General features: G+C 60.9%; 1 protein-coding gene across 1 annotated transcript in view; it reads left to right on the top strand.

Annotated features, from left to right (window-relative positions):
* SPTBN5 (spectrin beta, non-erythrocytic 5) overlaps positions 1 to 17,571 on the top strand; it is a 46,888-nt gene extending 29,317 nt beyond the window's left edge. Inside the window, 34 exon segments of the mRNA XM_073799900.1 lie at positions 1,064 to 1,228; positions 1,406 to 1,555; positions 1,770 to 1,874; positions 2,246 to 2,410; positions 2,945 to 3,240; positions 3,905 to 4,008; positions 4,158 to 4,635; positions 4,720 to 4,834; positions 5,607 to 5,720; positions 5,918 to 5,975; positions 5,978 to 6,038; positions 6,276 to 6,438; positions 6,672 to 6,860; positions 7,139 to 7,216; positions 7,820 to 7,989; positions 9,120 to 9,210; positions 9,348 to 9,491; positions 10,111 to 10,248; positions 10,328 to 10,353; positions 10,355 to 10,892; positions 11,086 to 11,298; positions 11,784 to 11,986; positions 12,104 to 12,254; positions 12,256 to 12,309; positions 12,538 to 12,732; positions 13,629 to 13,784; positions 13,971 to 14,094; positions 14,097 to 14,187; positions 14,357 to 14,546; positions 14,767 to 14,943; positions 15,113 to 15,216; positions 15,345 to 15,399; positions 16,294 to 16,380; positions 16,685 to 17,571. Coding sequence (XP_073656001.1) covers positions 1,064 to 1,228; positions 1,406 to 1,555; positions 1,770 to 1,874; positions 2,246 to 2,410; positions 2,945 to 3,240; positions 3,905 to 4,008; positions 4,158 to 4,635; positions 4,720 to 4,834; positions 5,607 to 5,720; positions 5,918 to 5,975; positions 5,978 to 6,038; positions 6,276 to 6,438; positions 6,672 to 6,860; positions 7,139 to 7,216; positions 7,820 to 7,989; positions 9,120 to 9,210; positions 9,348 to 9,491; positions 10,111 to 10,248; positions 10,328 to 10,353; positions 10,355 to 10,892; positions 11,086 to 11,298; positions 11,784 to 11,986; positions 12,104 to 12,254; positions 12,256 to 12,309; positions 12,538 to 12,732; positions 13,629 to 13,784; positions 13,971 to 14,094; positions 14,097 to 14,187; positions 14,357 to 14,546; positions 14,767 to 14,943; positions 15,113 to 15,216; positions 15,345 to 15,399; positions 16,294 to 16,380; positions 16,685 to 16,801 — 5,265 coding nt within the window. The 3' untranslated portion in view covers positions 16,802 to 17,571.
* Positions 17,572 to 18,169: the final 598 nt, after the last annotated feature.

The raw sequence follows: 18,169 nt of genomic DNA, 5'->3' as shown, positions 1-18,169 counted from the left end.
GACAGTGCAGTTAGGAGGCAGGGGTCCCAGCCAGAGCTCAGGAGGAGAAACAGCCCAGGAAAGCCCAGAACTGGAGATCTGCATGTCCTAGACGGTGACCTCTGGATCAGCCGGCATCTTTTCAACATCTGTGTTTAGCTCTCTGCTAGGAGCTGTGAGTGGGGAGAGAAGGTGATATAGAGCCTGTGAAAAATGGAATCACTGCCGTCAGGGAGCCTATCTAGCTGGGGGGGATGAGCCTAATACCCCAGAGAGTCAGATTGGGACAGTGGGCCCTGGCTATGGGTGTCCTAGGAGTCCCCTTATCCCAATGCCTCATAGACAGGGAGACCCAAACTATGACACAGCAAAAAGGCTTGAGTTTAGAGACCCAACTCTGCCACTTTCTAGCAGTGTGGGCTCAAGCAAGGCACTTACCCCTAGCTTGTTACCCCCTGTGTGTGAGCGTCTGGAGGTTACAAAACTACCTCACACACGATGTGCAATTTACCCTTCTTCATCTGTGCAATGAGGTGTAGGGACATGGATCCAAGGCCGCTCCAGCTTTAACATGTGTTTGTACACAAATAACAGAAGAGCGTTTGTAAGTATTAAACTGGAGATTCAGAGGACAAGGCACGCAGTGAGATGTCAGGGGGGCAGGGAAGGCTTCACAAGGCAAAGAAGGCCTTGGCCCTTGATGAACACGTGAGCTTGGAAGGGATGGAAGGAAGGAGAAGAACTTCTAAGCAAGAGGGGCAAGGGGAAGCCTAGGGTGGAGAGAAGTCACGGGCAGGGCAAGGAGGAGGCTGGTCTGGCGCCTGTGGAAGTTTAGTAGCCCTGGGGGGATGGGGTTGGACAACAGCGGAGCAGCGAGGTGACCGCAGGCCTCGTGGACCTCACCTGGGCTCTGAGCTGTGACAGCTCGGGGCCGCTTCAGTGTGTGAGTGGATCCAGGCAGGCGGCGGTTGTGCCTCCGAGGCTGGTTCTCTGCCGCCCCGCCCAGCCCTCACCCAACTCCCTCCCTCCGTCTCCTTGGGATCCAGGTGTGGGACTGCATCTCCTGGGCGCCTGTGTGTGACAGCAGCTGCAGGTGGAGGAGATCTCCCAGGATCCCGGCAGTGGCCTGCTGAAGCTCAGCGCTCACCAGTAGCTTCGGGCAGTGCTGGAGGCCCAGGAGGAGCTGCACCAGCAGGCTGCCCCAGTGGGCCAGCAGGCACTTTTGGCTGCAGGGACATCCATCACGGAGGTGGGCCCCCCTTTCCTGGTGCCCCCCCAGCCTACCCCGCCTGAGCCTGTGCCCAATCACTGTACCCCTACCCCACTGCGCCATGCCGGCCTCTCCTCAGAGGCTGCCCTTGGGACCCGCTTCCATCTGGTCCATGCGGCTCTCCGGAGTGCAGGCTCTCCACACGCTCATGCCCAGGTCCAGGAAGGGCTGCAAGTCCTGCAGGACAAGCAGCAGCAGGTGTTCCAGTCCTGGGAGCAGAAACAGGAGAGGCTGCAGGCCATGCACCGGGAGCAGCTCTTCCTCAGAAAGCGTGGCCGCCTGGACGAGACCCTCACAGCCCGGGAGGCAGGTGCCCTCACCCCATAGGCTCCTAGCACACCCTCTTCTCCCCTCTGCCCTCTCCCCGACCTGCTCTCTTGCTTCCTGGGGCTCTGGCCCTTTCCCCGATGTGGAGCCCAGAGGCTGTGCACTGCCTTGACCCAGACGGCTGCAAATGGGGGTGGGGGGCTGGCTGGACAGTCCCTGATGGCCCCTTTGACTTTTCCGTGGGCTGAGCCAGGTCTTCCGGAGAACCAGTGCCCTGGGGAGCTCCGTGGAACAGGTGGAGCAGTTGATTCGCAAGCATGAGACATTCCAGAAGGTGCCGACTGCCCAGGACGAGAAGGTAATGGGTTTGGGGGATCCTGGGCGTGGTCAAGGTGGGGTGCTCGGTGTGTACCCACAAGCAATGCTGATGTTCGGGGGTGGCCTGGGGGGCTAGGGGTGCCTGGCTGGGGCTGACTGAGCAGAGTAGGACGTGTGGCTCAGGAGGGCCTGGGATGGGGTGGGCCACACTGCAGAGACACAGGGGCCACATGGCTCCAGATCAGGTAGTCACAGGGCAGCGGAGCGGGGGCCGTGGGGGGAGAGCTGGGGGCTGGTTCTGGCTTGCTGGGAGGACCGGCCAGCCTTGGGCCATGCAGGGCTGAAGGCGGGGCTCCCCCGAATGAGGAGCCGAGAGCTGAGTTCCCCCCAGCCCCACCCCGCCCACTGGAGGCGGCTCTGTGTGAGCAGGTGAAGATGCTCGGGGGCCCCAGGGTGCAGGACCTGCTCTGCAGCTTGCTAGAGCGCCGGGCTCAGGTGGAGGAGCTGGCGGAGAGCCGGGGACACACCCTGCACGCCTCCCTGCTGATGACGGCCCTCATCAGGGCCGCCTTCCAGGTCAGAGGGCCTCTCCAGCCCAGTACCTTCCACTTGGGCCACATTTCCCAGTTTACAGATGACGTCCGCCTTCACGGGCTCATTCAGGCCTCACCACAGCCCTGTGATGAGGATACTAAAGTTTGGAGAGTTAAATGGCTTTCCCAGAGGCCATGCTGGAGCCCAGACATTTGATTTGAAGACCCTGTACGTGGAGACCCCGCTGCTTCCTAAGCTCTCACAGAGCCAGGGCAAAGAGAGGCATTGGGAGGGAGCAGAGAAGTCCAGGGCTCCGGGGCAGGTGAGCCTCACCTCCAAAATGAGGTCCCACCCAAGCTCCCTGGCCAGCCCCTTTGTGTGGCTGCGGGGCCATCTGGGCCTGGGGCTGTCTTCCTGGGCTCAGACCATTGGATCTTATTTACCAGGCACTGCCCAGCCCCACCCTTGGGCCAGAAGCCAGCTACCTGGGCACAGCTGAGCGCAGGCGTGTGGGACGTTTCTGTGGACCGAGGCAGCATCAGCATCATGAGATTCATGTCCCCCCCACCCCACCAGGCCGAGGACTGGATCCAGGAGTGACTCCAGCAGCTGAAAGAACCAATCCCTCCTGGGGACCTGAAAGATAAGTTGAGGCACGTGCCGAAACACCAGGCCTTCGAGGCTGAGGTCCAGGCCCATGAGATCATGACCTCTGTTGCCAAGGTAACAGCCAGGCCCTCAGCCCACACCCTGCCCCAAAGTGAGGACACCAGGATGGCCAAGGGGAAAGGTCTGAGGCAGGGGGAGCCTCCCTCACCTCACCAAGCCTTAGTTTCTTCATCTTTAAAATGGGGATACCGCTTACCTCATAGGTAAGAGAGCATATACGTATGGTGGTGGTTACAGGAATCTATACATGTGATAAAACTGCCTAGAGCTATACCTTCCCACACACACACAGGTGCATGCATGTAAAAGCTGCTGAACTCTGAATAAAGTCTGTAGTCTAGTTAACAGTTACACCAAAGTCAGTGTCCTGGTTCTCATATGGCACTAGAGTTATGTAAGATGTTACCATCAGGGGAAGCTGGGGGAAGGGTACACGGGCCTTCATTATACACTTGTGCAATTTCCTGTGCATCTATGATTATTTCAAAATTTAGAAGAACAAGAATGCATGTGTGCCTGGGTGTAGTAGATGATCAATAAACTGCAGTTGCTCAGAACTCTCATTCAGCATCTCCTCCCCAGCCGCTACTCATACACACACCAAAATCAGTTTCCCTTATGCGGTATAGAGGAAAGACATTGGCCAAGTGCATTCACAATCATGTATTAAGAGCCCAGACATGCTAACCTCACCCCCTGAAGTAAGTATATGACTTTTTTAAAAGGCTGCAGTGCTCCAATCTAAGATGGCCTTTACTAATGGTGGAATTTCACAGCCACTGTGCCAGATGCTGTAGGAGAAAGAGTGTTAGTTAGATAGACTTGAGGAGTTGGGTTTGAGTCCTGGCTCTGCCATAAATTCACCAGGTTAGTCTCTGAGCTCTGCTCCAGCTTCTATAAAAGAGAGAAACCCCCTTCCCTGCGCACCTGTGAGACACCTATTGGGAAGCGCTTTGGAAATGTAGACCAGTGCAAGGCACTTTTACTGGGGCAGGACGCCTGCAGTCCATCCACCGTCAAGGACCCCAGCCCCGTGTAGCCGTGAACCCCACCCAGTGTCTAAGCTGTGGCAGCCTCAGCCCAGTGACTCCCAGGGACAGGGACACCCAAACCTAAGGAGGCTGGCACTCACCGTTTCATTCAACCCCTTACTTTGCTTTTCTTATCCTGAGAAGCTGCATTTTAACTTTAAAAGCTTCTGTTCATCAGTGCGTGCCTGCCCTCCCGCTCCTGCCTGGTCCCGACCTGGGGAGCAGATTTCCTAGTCTTAGAGATGACCCTGGGCTACAGACCCCAGGTGCATCTTGCTCAGGGCACCTGGCATGGGATGGGATGGCCACGGCAGAGGAAGCAGCTGCCTGCACTCTGCAAACGTGCAGTCCCTCGAGCTCTCTCAGGCCCGAGCACACTCTCCGAGTATTGATGCAGTGCAAGGAAGGGGCTCGGAGCAGGTGCCACAGATGCCCTCCCCCTGCACCTCCACAGGACACGGTGGATGCCCACATCAGGAGCGTCAATGACTTGTCCCTGCAGTCCAAGAACCAGGACCCTGAGCAACTCAACACCACCTGCCAACGGTGACAGCAGCTCAACAACAGGCCAGTCCCAGAGCCGGAAGCAGTGGGGCTGGGAGAGGGAGCTGGAGGGTCACCTCAGACTCAGCCTTACACCCTCTCCGTCAGGTGGAACAGTTTCCATGGCAACCTGCTCTGCTACCAGCGGCAGCTTGAAGGGGCCCTGGAGATACACACGTTGTCCCAAAAGCTGGATGACCTCACTCAGCAGATCGGGGAGAAGGTAAGCAGTGGAACTGCTGATGCAGCCAGGGAGCCAGTGCGTCCCCCCCCTCACCCGCCTCTCCTCTTCAGCTGGGTACCTGTAGGCAGGTCCCATCAGGGGGCCATCCGAGGGTCTGCCAGCCGTTCTTGGGGTCAACTGCGGACCTAGAAGCCCCCATTTGCTTCTAGGAGGCTGGCCCACCTGCCGCCTTTCTCTCCCAGAAGCACTGTGAGTCTAGAGGCCAGAGCATCCCGCTCCCCACCGTTTCCTCTGTTGTCCCCGAGCAAGGCCAGAACCCGCAGTAGCTTTGCCCCGGGATCGTGTCAGCAGCCACAGAGAAACCTGGCCTAGACGCTGGCAGAGGTGGGAGTGGGGAAGTTGTGCGTGGCCTGAGAAGCCCTCTGTGAAGCACGTGCGCCCTGTTCTGAGCGTGCAGAGGGCTCTGTTCTTACTGGCCCTCTGGTTCCTGCCTCACCCAGGCCAGCCCATCTCAGTTCCCTGCAAAGGAGCGAGGGTCAAGTGAGACCATGCATGTGGAAGCAGCACACCCGTGAAGGTTCCTACCGCCAGCGAAACTCCAGCCCCAAGTCTCTCCTGGGAATCTTCCTCCCTCACAGAAGGAAGAGACCTGTGGTCAGAGCCAGCGGCCTGCTCCAGCCCGCCGAGGGCCCTGGGAAGGGAATCAGGCTGGGTGCTTGCTTCCCACACAGAAACCCTGTGGCCAGCGACCCCTCTGCAGTGAGGGAGGAGCTGGAGAAAAGGCTGATAATAACACCCCCTTCCTCCCCAGGCCACCCCGGTCCAGGCCCTGGACTATGGGAAACATCTGGAGAGCATGCAGAGGCTGAGGCGGAAACACAAGGAGTTGGAGCAGGAAATAGGCCTCGTCCAGGCCCAGGTAGAGGTGTGCAGCTGGGTGTGGAGGTGGCCCCAGGCCCAGGGCACCTCCTTCATGGGACCCTGGGCAGGCACGCGGCGGGGCGGGGACGTGCTTGGGACCGAGGGCCAGCCAGGTCCACTGAGCTGTACAACCACAGGCTGGGCTCCCCTGAGCACCACCTGCCTCCCTGCCCCAGCCGCTAACACTGGCTTCCCTCACAGCCTGTAGAGCATGAGGTAGGCCGCTTCTGCCAGAGAAGCCCTGAGGCCGCCCACACCCTTGCCGCAAGCAGCAGGCGATGATGGGCCGCTGGTGGCAGCTCCGGAGTGGGGCCCAGAAGCGGTACAAACCCCCAGGCCTCTTTCCCTCACTGCTCTCGCTGAGCCATCCCCTGCAGCGTCTCAATCCCCACCCTTCCCTAAGAGTCTTTCTCCATCCTTCTAATAACCATCTGTATCGCCACCCTGTTAATTCCCAGCCCGTGGGCCCTTCTTTGGCTGAGGGGATTCAGGGACAGAAGGCACTGGCGGGGGAAGGGGGCTCAGAGGCCCTAGGACTAGCTGATGAACCCTGTGGCAGGAAGGAGTCGCTGGATGCCTTGCTCCAAGCTCAGAAGCGGCAGGCAACGCTGCAGGAATTGCTGATCTGGGCCCAGAGGCTGCGAGCTGAGATGGACGCCCAGAGCACCCCCAGCAGCCTCGCGGATGTCCAGAGCATGTTGGAGGAACGCCGGGATGGCAAGGTGAGCGGCCCAGACCCTGAGGCCCTTCTTGGGATCTCGCCTCCTCGCTGGCCTCCCCCTTACTGTGATCCCACTTTTCTCTTGGGTTCTTTCTGCATCGGCTACCTCTGCCTTTCTCCTCTTCCCTCTAATCCCCTCAGTGGTCTTCCCCACCTCTCTGCCCTCCCACTGGGCCTCTTCCCTCCCACTCAGGAAGCCTCAGCCTCTGGGATCTGAGCCCAGTCCTCTTACAGGCCGAGCTGGATGCCTGAACAGACAGCATCAGCCTGGCCCAAAGCACTGGGCAATGACTGCTTGCCGCCAGGCACCCATCCACCCCCAACATCTGCCAGGCCCCGGTTGGTTTAGACCAGGAGCTGAACAGCCTGGAAGGGGCCTGGCAGGAGCACCAGGTCCAGCTGCATCAGGCCTTGGAGCTACAGGTAGCAGCCTCCATCCTGCCCCCACCCCTGGGACCTGTTCTAAACCCACTGCCCCTCGTCAGAGCCAAAGCCAGAGAGGCTGCCGTGCCAGGGGCTTTTCCCACCACCACCCACCGCCTGCCACTCAGCTCACCCACGGCAAGTCTTGCCTGCTGTGGACTCCTTCGTTGAGCCAGGCCCCAGGTCCCTGGTTTCCCACTGGGCCACCACCAGGGTCACTCCACCTGCAGTGACTGGACCCTCTGCTCACTTCCTCTTGCCTTTTCCTTTCTCAACAGCTGGCTCTGAGCTCTGTGGAGCAGGTGGAAAGTTGGCTCTGCAGCCTGGAAGTCTGCCCAGCCAGTGAGCGTCTCGGGGTAGGTGCCCAGCAGGAGTGAGGGAGTGTTTGCCAGGGCAGCATTAGAGATCAAACCAGCCAGTGCTGCCAGAGCTCCCCAGGCCAAGGGCATCTCCGACCCTCAAGCACGTCGGTCACTGAGCGGTGGCTTACCCGTCCATCGCTGGCAGTTCTTATGCATCTGGGGCTGGGCCCTCTGTGGGAGCTCAGAGGGTGAGCCTGTGGCCCCTGACGCATTCTTGCCTCCTTTTCCCAACACCCTTCTCTCCTCTGCCCCCCTCACTTCCTTACACCCAGAGGTTTGCTTTTCCCGCAACTGTCCCAACCCCTGTGGCAGGCAAGCCTGACTCATGGGGGTCCTCAGAGGATGATCCGGGGCCGTTTCCTGTGCTGACGTAGCCTTACTGGGAGTGCAGAGGAGAGGGTGTCCCTGTTATGTGGAGGAGCTCCACCTGCCCTGGAAATTCTAACACTTGACCCTTATCCCCCGTGCCTTTCCTGGTTGAGAATCGCTGCCCTAAAGCCAGATACAGCCTTGAGGGATTGGGGGGATGTGTCTGGTAGGAAAGTAGATAGCTTGGGACTGGGAGGGGGCATCCCTGTAGACAGTATCGCTTCCCAGGACTCCTTGCTTGACATGGAAACAGTGCTGTGGAAGCAGAAGATGCATGAGCGAGACCTGGAGGCACAGGCGGAGATCAGCGCGCTGGAAGCCTCCACCCGCAGCCTGCACCAGGGTGGACAGCCCGAGGCCCAGGGTGCCCTGGGCCGGTGCCGGGCCGTGCTCCTGAGGTACCTCTGGCTCTGGCTGCAGGAGCCGTGGGTGGGCTGGCACAGGCATCAGGCTCTTTCCTTTCCCTTGTATCCCTTAGCCTGGGCTCACCAGGCTTTTCCAGGGGCTGAGTTCAGATGCCAGGGCCCCAGCGCGCCTGACCCTGCAGTGTGTCAACCTGTTATGGAGTCAGACAGCACATCGTCACTCAGCTGAGATAAAGGGGACTTTTAAAAAGAAGCACATGCTTAAGAAACTAAAAGAGAGATGACCTCACGAAAGGGCCATACCAGAGCACAGCAGTTAGCCGGACGGCGCTGAGTTTCTGCGCTGCCCTCTCACAGCGGGACTTGGGGCAGATTCCTCAGAGTCTCATGTCTACAGTGAGGGGATAAAGATACCTGCCCCTTAGGGTTGTGGTCAGGATGAGGAAGGAATCCCTGATGTCCCGGTGTGGCGCCTGGCACTCGGGGGTTGGCATATGTCTTACGCTCATTTAACGGAAGCCGGCACAGCTATGAGACTCCAGTCTCTGCCTTTTTTCCACATAAAAGCCCATCTGGTTCAGCTGCCTCGTCCAGCCCCTCAGACGTTTAGCTCAAGGCAGATTTGGCCAAAAGCTGGATTCCAGATTGGTGGGGGTCTCCGTCCTTCCCAGAGAGCCCACCAGGGCCCACTGTGTTTGTGGCTCCTGGGCTGGTGCCCTGGCGGCCATGCCCTCCTCTTCCCTGCAGGTGGACCCCACCTGGGTACCCGAGGTCTTTGATTGACAGATGGAAAATGTTGGTTTGCTGGTCTCTGTCAACACTCCCTGCCCCCCCCTCAGTCCCCTTAGGTGGTTCCTGGCAGGCCCGGCTGTCCCCCAGGACAGTGCCATCTTGACCCCCTCCCTCTCAGGCTTCCGGCATCCTCTAGGGGGCTGTTTTCATTCCATCAAGACTCTCTGCATCTCCTCTGCCCTCCACACCCTTTGGCAGCCCCAGCAGGAGGAGACAGACTCAGGGTATATTGATACACAAGAAAGGCTGTCCTGGGCGGGAAGGGCACACCTATGCACGTGTGTGTGCATGCGTGTGCATACACACACACCCATAACAGCTCCAGGTCCCAGTGAGCAGACCTGAGGCCCCTGACACCCTCCTTCCGGCAGGAAAGAGGCACTCCTGGAGCAAGCCAGGACCTGTCGCCACCAGCTGGAGGAGCTCGGGCAGCTGCAGCCTTTCCTGCAGGGTTCCTACGAGGTTGGCCGGCGTGGGGAGTGGTTGTGGTGAGAGAAGGGGCTGCCCCCCGGGACAAGCCACTCTTCCTCGGGGCAGCCCAGAGGTTAGGGCAAAGGAGAGCCCTAGGCAGCAGGGCCTGTTCCTCCCGGTGTGCCCAGGTGGCCGCATGGCTGAGGGAGAAGAACCTGGTGGTCCTGGAAGAGGGCTGGCAGGACCCAGCCGGGCTGCAGGCACAGTTGCGGCGGCCGCAGAATCTCCAGGCGCAGGACACGAGTGTACACCACCAGCAAAGGCTGCAGACGGTGAGGTCTTGGGGACCAGGGATGGGCTTACAGGCCAGAGCAGGGGGTGACCCCACAGGGCCCTGGCAGCTGGCTCTGAATCACAGCCATGGATGGCCGACCTTCAAGTGCTTTCTGCATACAGATGCCGTGCTAAGCACCAAAGGGCCATGAGACGCAGTGGCTTCCCTGGGCACCCTCCAAAAATAGTGCCTTTTCAAGAATTTTAAAGATGGTGTTTTGGCGTGATGGTTTTAACAGCTCTCTTGGACAGACATCAGAGGACAGAGTCAGGGTATGTAGCCAGCAGTCCTGTTCGTGTAGGAGTCAAAGTATAGCACCTTTTAAATTTACCCTCTTCCACCTGCAAAGGGCAGGCCCCGACCCCAGGCTGCCTCTCTGTGATATAAAGTACCCTGCTAAGTATTTGAAATGTTTGATCTCATTTAAACAAAATACCCATTATTATCTCCATTACATGGATAAGGAAAATGAGCTCAGAGAGGTTAAGGAACTTGCCCAAGATCACACAGCTAGCACACAGACTCTGCAGCTGTGGGGCTGGTGGTTGGAGCCAACACGAGTGCCCTGACACCAGCAGTCCTGAGTCCATGAGGTGTGTGCCATGTTGTGGCTGTAGGAGGGGCAGAGGCTGCTGTGGGATGGCCTCACATCCTCAGAAACCATGCAGGAGCGGCTGCAGGAGCTGAGAGAACTCTGGGAGGACCTACAGGCCAACTGCCAGAGGAAGGCAGCCAAGCTACAGGAGGCCCGTGAGGTGAGGCTGTGCGGCCCTGGAGCAGGCTGGGTGCAGCTCTAGATTCTCCCTCTCGTGCCCACCTCACATTCTGCCCCAGGCCCTGCGTCTCCGGCACAGCGTGGAGGAACTGGCTGGAGCCCGTGGAGCTCAAACTGAGAGTCCCCATCGGGGGCCCAGAGCAGCCTGGGCTGGACGAGCTCCTGGGGGCTCAGGAAGAACTGGACAGGCAGGCCGGGCACGCACAGGCCTTTGTCCGGGAAGGCCACTGCCTGGCCCAAGATGTGGAAGAGCAGGCCCAGCGGTGCTTCAGCGGTAAAGCCGTCCCTCCTCTCTGCCCCCCAGCTCGGCTCCTCGGGGCCCTCCCTGCCCACGGTGAGGGGCACAGAGCGGGCGAGCTGGTGTGCAGGTCACAGTGTGGCCCTGATCCTGACGACCAGGGTGCCCCCTGCCCCGGGCCCGCCCTCCACTGCTGCAGGTTAGAGAGCCAGCGGGCGCCCCTGCGGGAGCGCAGGACAGCCCTGGAGGCCCGGAACCTCCTCCTGCAGTCCTTCAAGGAGGCCGACGAGGAGATGGTCTGGGTGCGCGAGAAGCTGTCCCTGACGGCCGCTCAGGACTGCGGCCAGAGCCCCAGCGCCCTGCAGCGCCTGCAGGAGAAGTGCCAGGTGTCGGCCCAGCGGGAGGGGCGGGGCCATCGTCAGTCGCCTCGGGCTGGAAGCTTCTGCCTGGATTCTTTGGCGGTCACAGGGGCAGGGTTCTCTCTGGGGGCAGCTGTGGGATCCCACCGGGCTTGAGACGTGACTCTGGGTCCCCCGAGGAGCACCCAGGAGCATCCCCCGTCTTCCTCCGACTCTGCAGAACCTGGAGACTGAGATGAGCAGCCCTGAGGCTCTGACCCAGGCGGCGGTGGGCACAGGGCGCGAGCTGGTGCAGGCTGGGCACTTTGCTGCCCGTGACGTGGCTGCCCGGGCGCGGCAGCTGGAGGATGCCGTGGGCCGCCTGCAGGCAGAGGCTACACAGAGGCGACAGCGGCTGCAGCAGGCTCAGGAGGCCCAGCAGTTCCTGATGGAGGTGAGGGTGTGTGATGGGGCACGAAAGGGTGGGGGTTGGTCATGACGACACCCAGAGGGTAGGCAGGGCTGGAAGGTAACCCCCAGGTGGGGCTCCGGGCTCTCTGTGCATCTTCTATCTTCTGTCACCTCCACTAAGTTGTCTCCTGTCCCCAAGATCTTCCTTCAGCATGTTTCCCAGGAAACAGCCCACTGGGTTTGGTTTGGTTTGGTTTTGCTGTTTTTTCTAAACCAATGATTCTCAATCAGTGCATCACATGAGTATCACCTGGAACTTTTAAGAAGTGCTGACACTCAGCTGTATTCCAGACCAAATCAGAACCTTACGGGGTGAGAGCCAGGCACAGCCAATTGTTAAAGCTCTCAGGTGATCCCCGTCAGCCAAGTTGAGAACCACTCACTGCTCTGAATCTCGAGGCCATGAACTCAAAGTTGGGAGCCCTGGAGGGCATCGCCCAGGGAAACCTGTCCTCTATGCCACCCCAGCTCCCAGAGGCAGGATCCTGGCTGGAAGGACGGGGCTGTGTTCAAGAACGGGACATTGAAGATATGGGCCAGAGTGCCGAGGCCACGCAGGCCTTTCTGCGGTGGCTGGAGGCCACCAGGAGAGACCCGGAGGGGTTCGGCACACGCATCGAGAGGCTGCAGCAGACAGCAGCCCTCCTCGAGAGCGGGCAGAACCCAGAAATGTGCGTTGGAGCCAGGCCCAAATAGGGAGGAACAGGGAGGGGCTCTCCCTACAGAGGCACGAGGCCGGTCCAGCCTGGAGAGGAAGGGCTCCAGGCGGACTGTCCTTCCTGCCGCAGCCCCAAGTTGCTCGCCCTGATGCTCGCAGTGAGGGACACCCACTCGGGGCTGTTGCGGAGAGCGGAGGGCAGGGGGCAAGGCCTTCGGGAGCAGCTGCAGCTCCACCAACTGGAGCGGGAAGCCCTGCTCCTGGACGCCTGGCTGGCCAGCAAAGGTGGCCACTGCTGAGTCCCAGGACTACAGGCAGGACCTGGAGGCCGTCAAGGTGAGTCACTCCTGAGCGAACCTGGAGGAGAGTAGATTGAGTGGCCCACAAGGGCAGAGAAGGGGGAGGGGGCCACACAGGAAGTGGGCGGCTCTGGGAGGATCCCCGTGGTCCTAGAGGCAGGGCCAAGGGACGTCAGGAGTGGCAGATTCTGCCGAGCCCTTCAGTAGCTTTGAGAGCTGCTGGACGCCACCTCCAGAGTGACCTCCCTGGCCCTGCACCCTGCAGGTGCTGGAAGAGAAGTTCGATGCTTTCAGAAAGGAAGTCCAGAGCCTGGGACAGGCCAATGTGCAGGCCCTGCGGAAGCAGGCAGGCTCCTTGGAATGGGCAGCACCCAGGTGCTCTCCCCAGATTCAAGGGCAGCGGAGTCACATGGAGGCCATTTGGGAGAGACTGGACCGGACAGTGAAAACCCGCACACAGGTAGGTGCCCTCAGTCTCAGCCAGGGGCAGCCAAGGGGCTGGGACAGCTGTGTAACCTGCCTGGGCCAGGGCCAGGCAGCCCCACCGTGTCTGTGTGTCTGTGTGTGGAGCAGGGCGGCTGCCTCCAACTCCCAGTGCCAAGCAGATCAGAAGTCGCAGTCTTCCACCTCCAGCCCTCTCCGAGTCTCTCCACTGATGTGGTTTCCCCCTGGCAGCTCACACCTCCAGGGAGAAACAGGAAGCATGTCTGGCCAGCTCCTGACCCCCCCCCCCCAAAGCCCCCTCCAAACATAGGCTTCAGGTTTATTAGACACAGGCCCCGTTGGTCTCTTGTCCTTCACCACACCCACTAACTGGGCAAGACCGCTCCAGCCATTCACTCTTCTCATCTAAATGCTCTGAGTGGATGTGTGCTGAGGGCATCCCCAGCGTTGCTCCATGACCTTCGCTCTCAGCCACAGCTGGCAGTTTCTAGAAAAGCAGTCCAGGTCCCCGAGCCCCTGACAGAGCCTGCAGCCCAGGGATACCTCCTCTGAGCGTCCTGGCCAGGCAGCCTCCTGAGGCGACCCTCTTCATCTCAGCCAGGTGCCCCCAAAAGAACGTCCTCCCTCCTGTGGACTCATTCCCACCTGCTTCCAAGCCCCCACCTCTGCCCCTCTCATGAGTTGGGCACTGAAGACCCTCTCCTCACAGAATCCCCCAGGGCCCTACCCCGTCATCAGTAACATCACACATTCACAGAGCAGCTGCCACATCTGGGACATTTCCTGTACCCGGTGGTCATGAACGAGTCACCAAGCCCCATGGACCTCCTTGTTTAAAAGGAAGTGGCCCGGAAGGTTACACCTCCAGGGAGAGAGGACCCTGGCCGGAGCAGGCCCGCCCTCCTCTCTCAGAACCTGGCCATGGCCCGTGAGGTCTGCGGCTTTGAGCAGGTAGCAGCCGAGCTCCGGGGCTGGATGCAGGAGAGGGCGGCCCCGGTGGCAAGAGATGCCTGTGGCCGCAGCCCGGCGCCAGTGCAAACCCTGCAGCAACAGCACAGATGCCTGGAGGTAAGGGTCCACGCCCCGTGGGCTGCCCGTCTGACCTCCTCCCCTGGGTAAGGGGACCCCAGAGGTGGGAAGGGAGGCCCTGCCTGCCCGGGCTGTGGAGGTGGGCTTCTCAGAGTGGATGGGTGCTCCCTGAAAAGGAGCAGAGGCATCAGGTTGCCAGGGGGTAAGGCCTGATTCTGGCTGCAGGAGAGACTGGCAGCGATGGAAAAGGAGGGGGCCCAGGTGCAGATGGAGCCCTGCCAGCTGGGCCAGCTACACCCTGTGGCTCAGGAGGGCCTGACCAAGCAACTGGCTGAGGTGCAGGAGGCCTGGCCACCCTGAATGCGAAGGTCCAGGAGCGGGGTCAGCAGCTGGAGGAGGCTGCCCAGGGCCACGCCTTCCTCGGACGCTGTCGGGAACTGCTGTAGGTGGCATCCTGCCCCGGCTGTTGGCTCAGCTCTGCCCTGCAGGGCGGGGGTCACCCCAGCTCTTTGGGGGGTATAGTCCCCATCTCCCTATGCAGCTCATGCCCTGCCCCCCACCCCAGTCTGCCCTCCTGGCCCTGACAGCAGCTTCCCCTCCCTGCCCCACAGAGCATGGGCTCAGGAGAAGCAGGGGCTGGTGTCCTCAGAGGAGCTGGCTGGGGATGTGTCTGGGACCGAGCGGCTCCTGGAGCTGCTGGAGGAGCTGGGGCAACAAATCAAGGGGCACTGCCGTCAAGCCCAGGATGTACAGCAGGAAGGGCAGCAGCCGGTGGACAATGGCCGCTTCATGTCCCTGGAGGTACGAGCACAGACATGGGTCTTGGGCTGAGCTGGGCACACAGCCAGGTTACCCAAGGCCTCGGAACCCTGAGCAGGAGCAGGGGGCGGAGAGAGGGGGGCAGAGACGGGGAGGGTCCAGGCCTCACGGTCTTCCCTCGACACCTCTGCTGGGTGCTCCAGCCCTGCCCCACCCCGTGGCTCTGCCTGAGCATCTCACCCCCAGTGCCCCGTCCCCGCAGATGACAGAGTGCCTGCAGGAGCTGGACGGTTGGCCGCGGGCACTCAGGGAGGCCTGGGCCCTGCACTGGGAGCGCTGTGAGGGGAGCTGGCGTCTGCAGAAGCTGCAGCAGTGGCTGGACCGGGCCGAGGCCTGGCTGGCATGCTGGGAGGACCTCCTGCTGGACCCCAACTGCAGGGTGAGCCGAGGCCCTGCCCCTTAGCTGGCTGCACCGTCTGGCAGCTACAGCCAAGGGCAGATCCTGCTGCTCCCCTGCACCCTGGGCCCCCAGCCAGGTTGCAGAGGGTGAGGGAATGGCTCTCTGCACCCCCGAGGGCTGGGCCGCACCCTGGCTTGCTTCTCCCCAGCGCTCGGTGTCAGATGTGGAGTGGCTGCTCCACAGACACCAGGACTTAGAAAAGCTGCTGGCTGCCCAGGAGGAGAAGTTTGCTTACTGCAGAGGAAGGCAGGGGTGAGCGGAGGTTGAAATGAGGGTGCACTGGGAGATAGGGGCCTGGGGGCCCATGGGGGTGGGCGGTCCTGGTATCAGCCCGAGAGTCAGGCTCTCTCCAGGCGCTGAGCCCACATCTGACCCTTCAGGAAAGCCCTATTCTTTCCCTTGCTGGCTGTCACGTCCTGTTGCCCACATCTCCAGGTAGGCTAGGGCGCCGTGTGCACTGGGATGAGGGAAGTCTCCTGAGCTGGAGCAGGAAAAGATGAAGAACAATGAGGACACGGGGGCTCTCTGGGTGGGAGGCACGTGGGGAGGAGAGGCTGGGGCATGGAGCCCCCCAGAGCCCTGGCCTGGCTCCCCTCCCGAAGGTGGAACAGAAGCCACAGGTGAAGGAGCTGAAAGCTGGGAGAGGTGGCAGCGGGCTGACCTCCCTCCAGCAGAGCCCTTGGGAAGCTGGTGGCCCAGAGCACAGCTGACCGAGACAGCACAGCTGCAGCCACGTGTCCCCGTCGGGCCTCGCATACCCTTTGCCACCACTGTCTCCCTGGAGAGCGCGGCAGGGACCGTCGGGGTAGGGAGCCCACACCCCGAGCCAGCACTTCAGTACCAGGGACCAGGGGGGTCACCAGGGATGAGGAGGTTGGGGAGGGTTAGATGCCTCGCCCACCTTCCAGAGGTGGGCCCCATCTTGCATTTTCAGGATGCAAAGCGTGCCCCTGCCATGGAGACTTTTGGAGCTTATGTAGGAGCTCCTGCCTGGGAGGAGCCAGGGAAGTGCCCGGAAACTGCTTCCACAGCAGCTGCCCTCCACAGAGCCACTTGAGGGCTGAGGGCAGCGGGGCCTGGCGGGCTCGAGTTGTGGTGCCCACCGCGGCAACTGGACAGTCTGGCTCCCCGGGGCCACTTCACAGCTTCTGTCCTCGCCCAAGTGGGGGTGCGCCCCTCATCTTCCTCTTCCTGGGTTCCCTGGAAGTTTACCCCCTGGCTCCCTCTTCCCCGTGGGCACCTTGGTCCAGTCCAGTCCTTTCCCTGGGAGCCTCTGGAGACACACAGGCTTTGGCGAGGCTGGTGCAGCCTCACGCCTTCTCTCCACAGCCCGGCATGAGCCCCAGGGACGGCTGCCCTGGGGCCTCGGGGGGCAGCTGCCCGAGCCTGCTCCAGGACGAGCGGATGGCAGCCAAGGTACTGGGCAGTGGGTGGGCGGGCAGAGGACAAAGAAGGACCCACAGGGAAGAGCAGAGACAGTCGTGGTAAACTCTACCGCTCGTTTCTCCTCAGAACGCGGCTTCCACAGCCACCCTTGACCTCGCAGAAGCCCAGCGTGAGAGACCAAGGGATCACCAAGATGGAAAACACACTTTCTCCTTAAGGTGAGGGCCATGTCGGGGGAGAGACACGCTGACTTGACAGGCACAGCCCCCCAAGGGCAGCTGAGGGGGCTGGAGGCAGCTGGGCTCATGACTGGGCCGCAGGCTGCCTGCGGTAGAGACCGTTTGCAGCACCATCTGAAGGGCAGGCTGAGAGCTGGCATGGAGCCCCGAGCAGCGCGGCAGGCAGGCTCCAGGGGAAGCCTGGGGAACGGGGCAGGCGCGAGGGGCATTGATTCCCTGGGCCCCAAGCTGCTGGCACTGGATGCGTCCTTGGAAGTTTCACATCTACTATCTCTGTGCCTGAGAGGTAAGTGGGAGTTTTTTCCTCAATTTAAGGCCCAGAGAGGGTAAGCAACTTGCCAGAGATCACATAGCTAATTAGTAGAAGCGGAGCCAGGCTTGATGCCCTGACAGCCTCCTGGTTCTGTTCACCCACTTTGGAGTCTGACTCCCCTGAGCCTTTCCCTCAAGGATCTTCATGGGCTTCCCCATGCTCTGCTCTGCTAGTGAGGCCTTTTCTAACCTTGTAGTCTTCAAACAGCTCTGAACGCACCTCCCTTGGGGTGTCTTATAGACAGTGGCCAAGCCCAGCTCTACTGCTAGGAGGAATACACAGAAAGCACCCCTTAGACCAGAAATCTTTCATCATTGTGGTCTGACAGGCTCCGTGTGGAGAGAGCGTTTAGGGGCCCCACCTGGGAGTCCCTCTGGGTTCCTGGCTCTGTTCCTTACACTGTGTCTGTTCCTCTGGGATCTCCCTGAGGCTGTCCTTCCAGAATCCCAAAGGGACCTGAGTTTCTCCAGGCTAAGCCTCCCTGAGCCCATCGGCATTGTCTTCCAGGAGGCCGGATGCACTGGGGGAATCTGCCCCCGAGTGCTGGGCCTGGGCTGCCTCTCAGCGTGGGTAAGGCTTGGTGTGTGCAGAGTGGCCAGAAGCAGGTGCCTCTTAGACCGTTCGGGCCGCTATAACAAAGATACCACAGACTGGGTAGGACTTGAACAACAGACACTTACTTCTCACAGTTCTGGAGACTAGGAAGTCACCTCAAGGCCCCTCCTCTTAATACCATCAGCTCGGGGGTAGGATTTCAAGCCATGGCAAGGAGGAAGGAGCAGGCATGGAGTCTGCTGCTGCAGATGGCCAACTCCCGGGCCAGGCTGACCGCTGTTCCTCCTTGGCTCTGCAGCCCCCAGTCTGAGCCCAGAGCTCCGAGCCAGACCCTTGGGCTTCCCGGCTGAGCGCTCTGCTGAGAGGGTGCTCGGCCCAGCGGTAGGGCACCTGGGTGTGTGGGCGGGAGTCCTGAGCCCCCATGACTGGCACAGACGCTGCCCTCTTAGGCCCAAGGAAGGTCCTGGAACTCAAACTACACTGCTCAGGTGTGGGGCCACCCCCACCCTGTCACGGTCTCAGCAGTGACGACAGAGTCCAGACCTGAGGCTCCCTTTCCCCCCAGGTTCCCCGGCTGCCCCCACCCTCCTCGCCGAGGGAGACACGACTGCGCCGACAGCCACCCTTGGCCCGTGGGCTCCCGTAGAGGAAACTGCACGAGGCTCCCGCCGGCTGTCTTGCTCAGGCCAGACCCACGGTGAGTGTACCCGGC

The sequence above is a fragment of the Tursiops truncatus genome, chromosome 2, assembly GCF_011762595.2.
Source record: "Tursiops truncatus isolate mTurTru1 chromosome 2, mTurTru1.mat.Y, whole genome shotgun sequence".
NCBI classification, from domain to species: domain Eukaryota; kingdom Metazoa; phylum Chordata; class Mammalia; order Artiodactyla; family Delphinidae; genus Tursiops; species Tursiops truncatus.
Note: the sequence above shows the minus strand (reverse complement) of the source record. Positions and strands in the feature narration are given on the sequence as shown.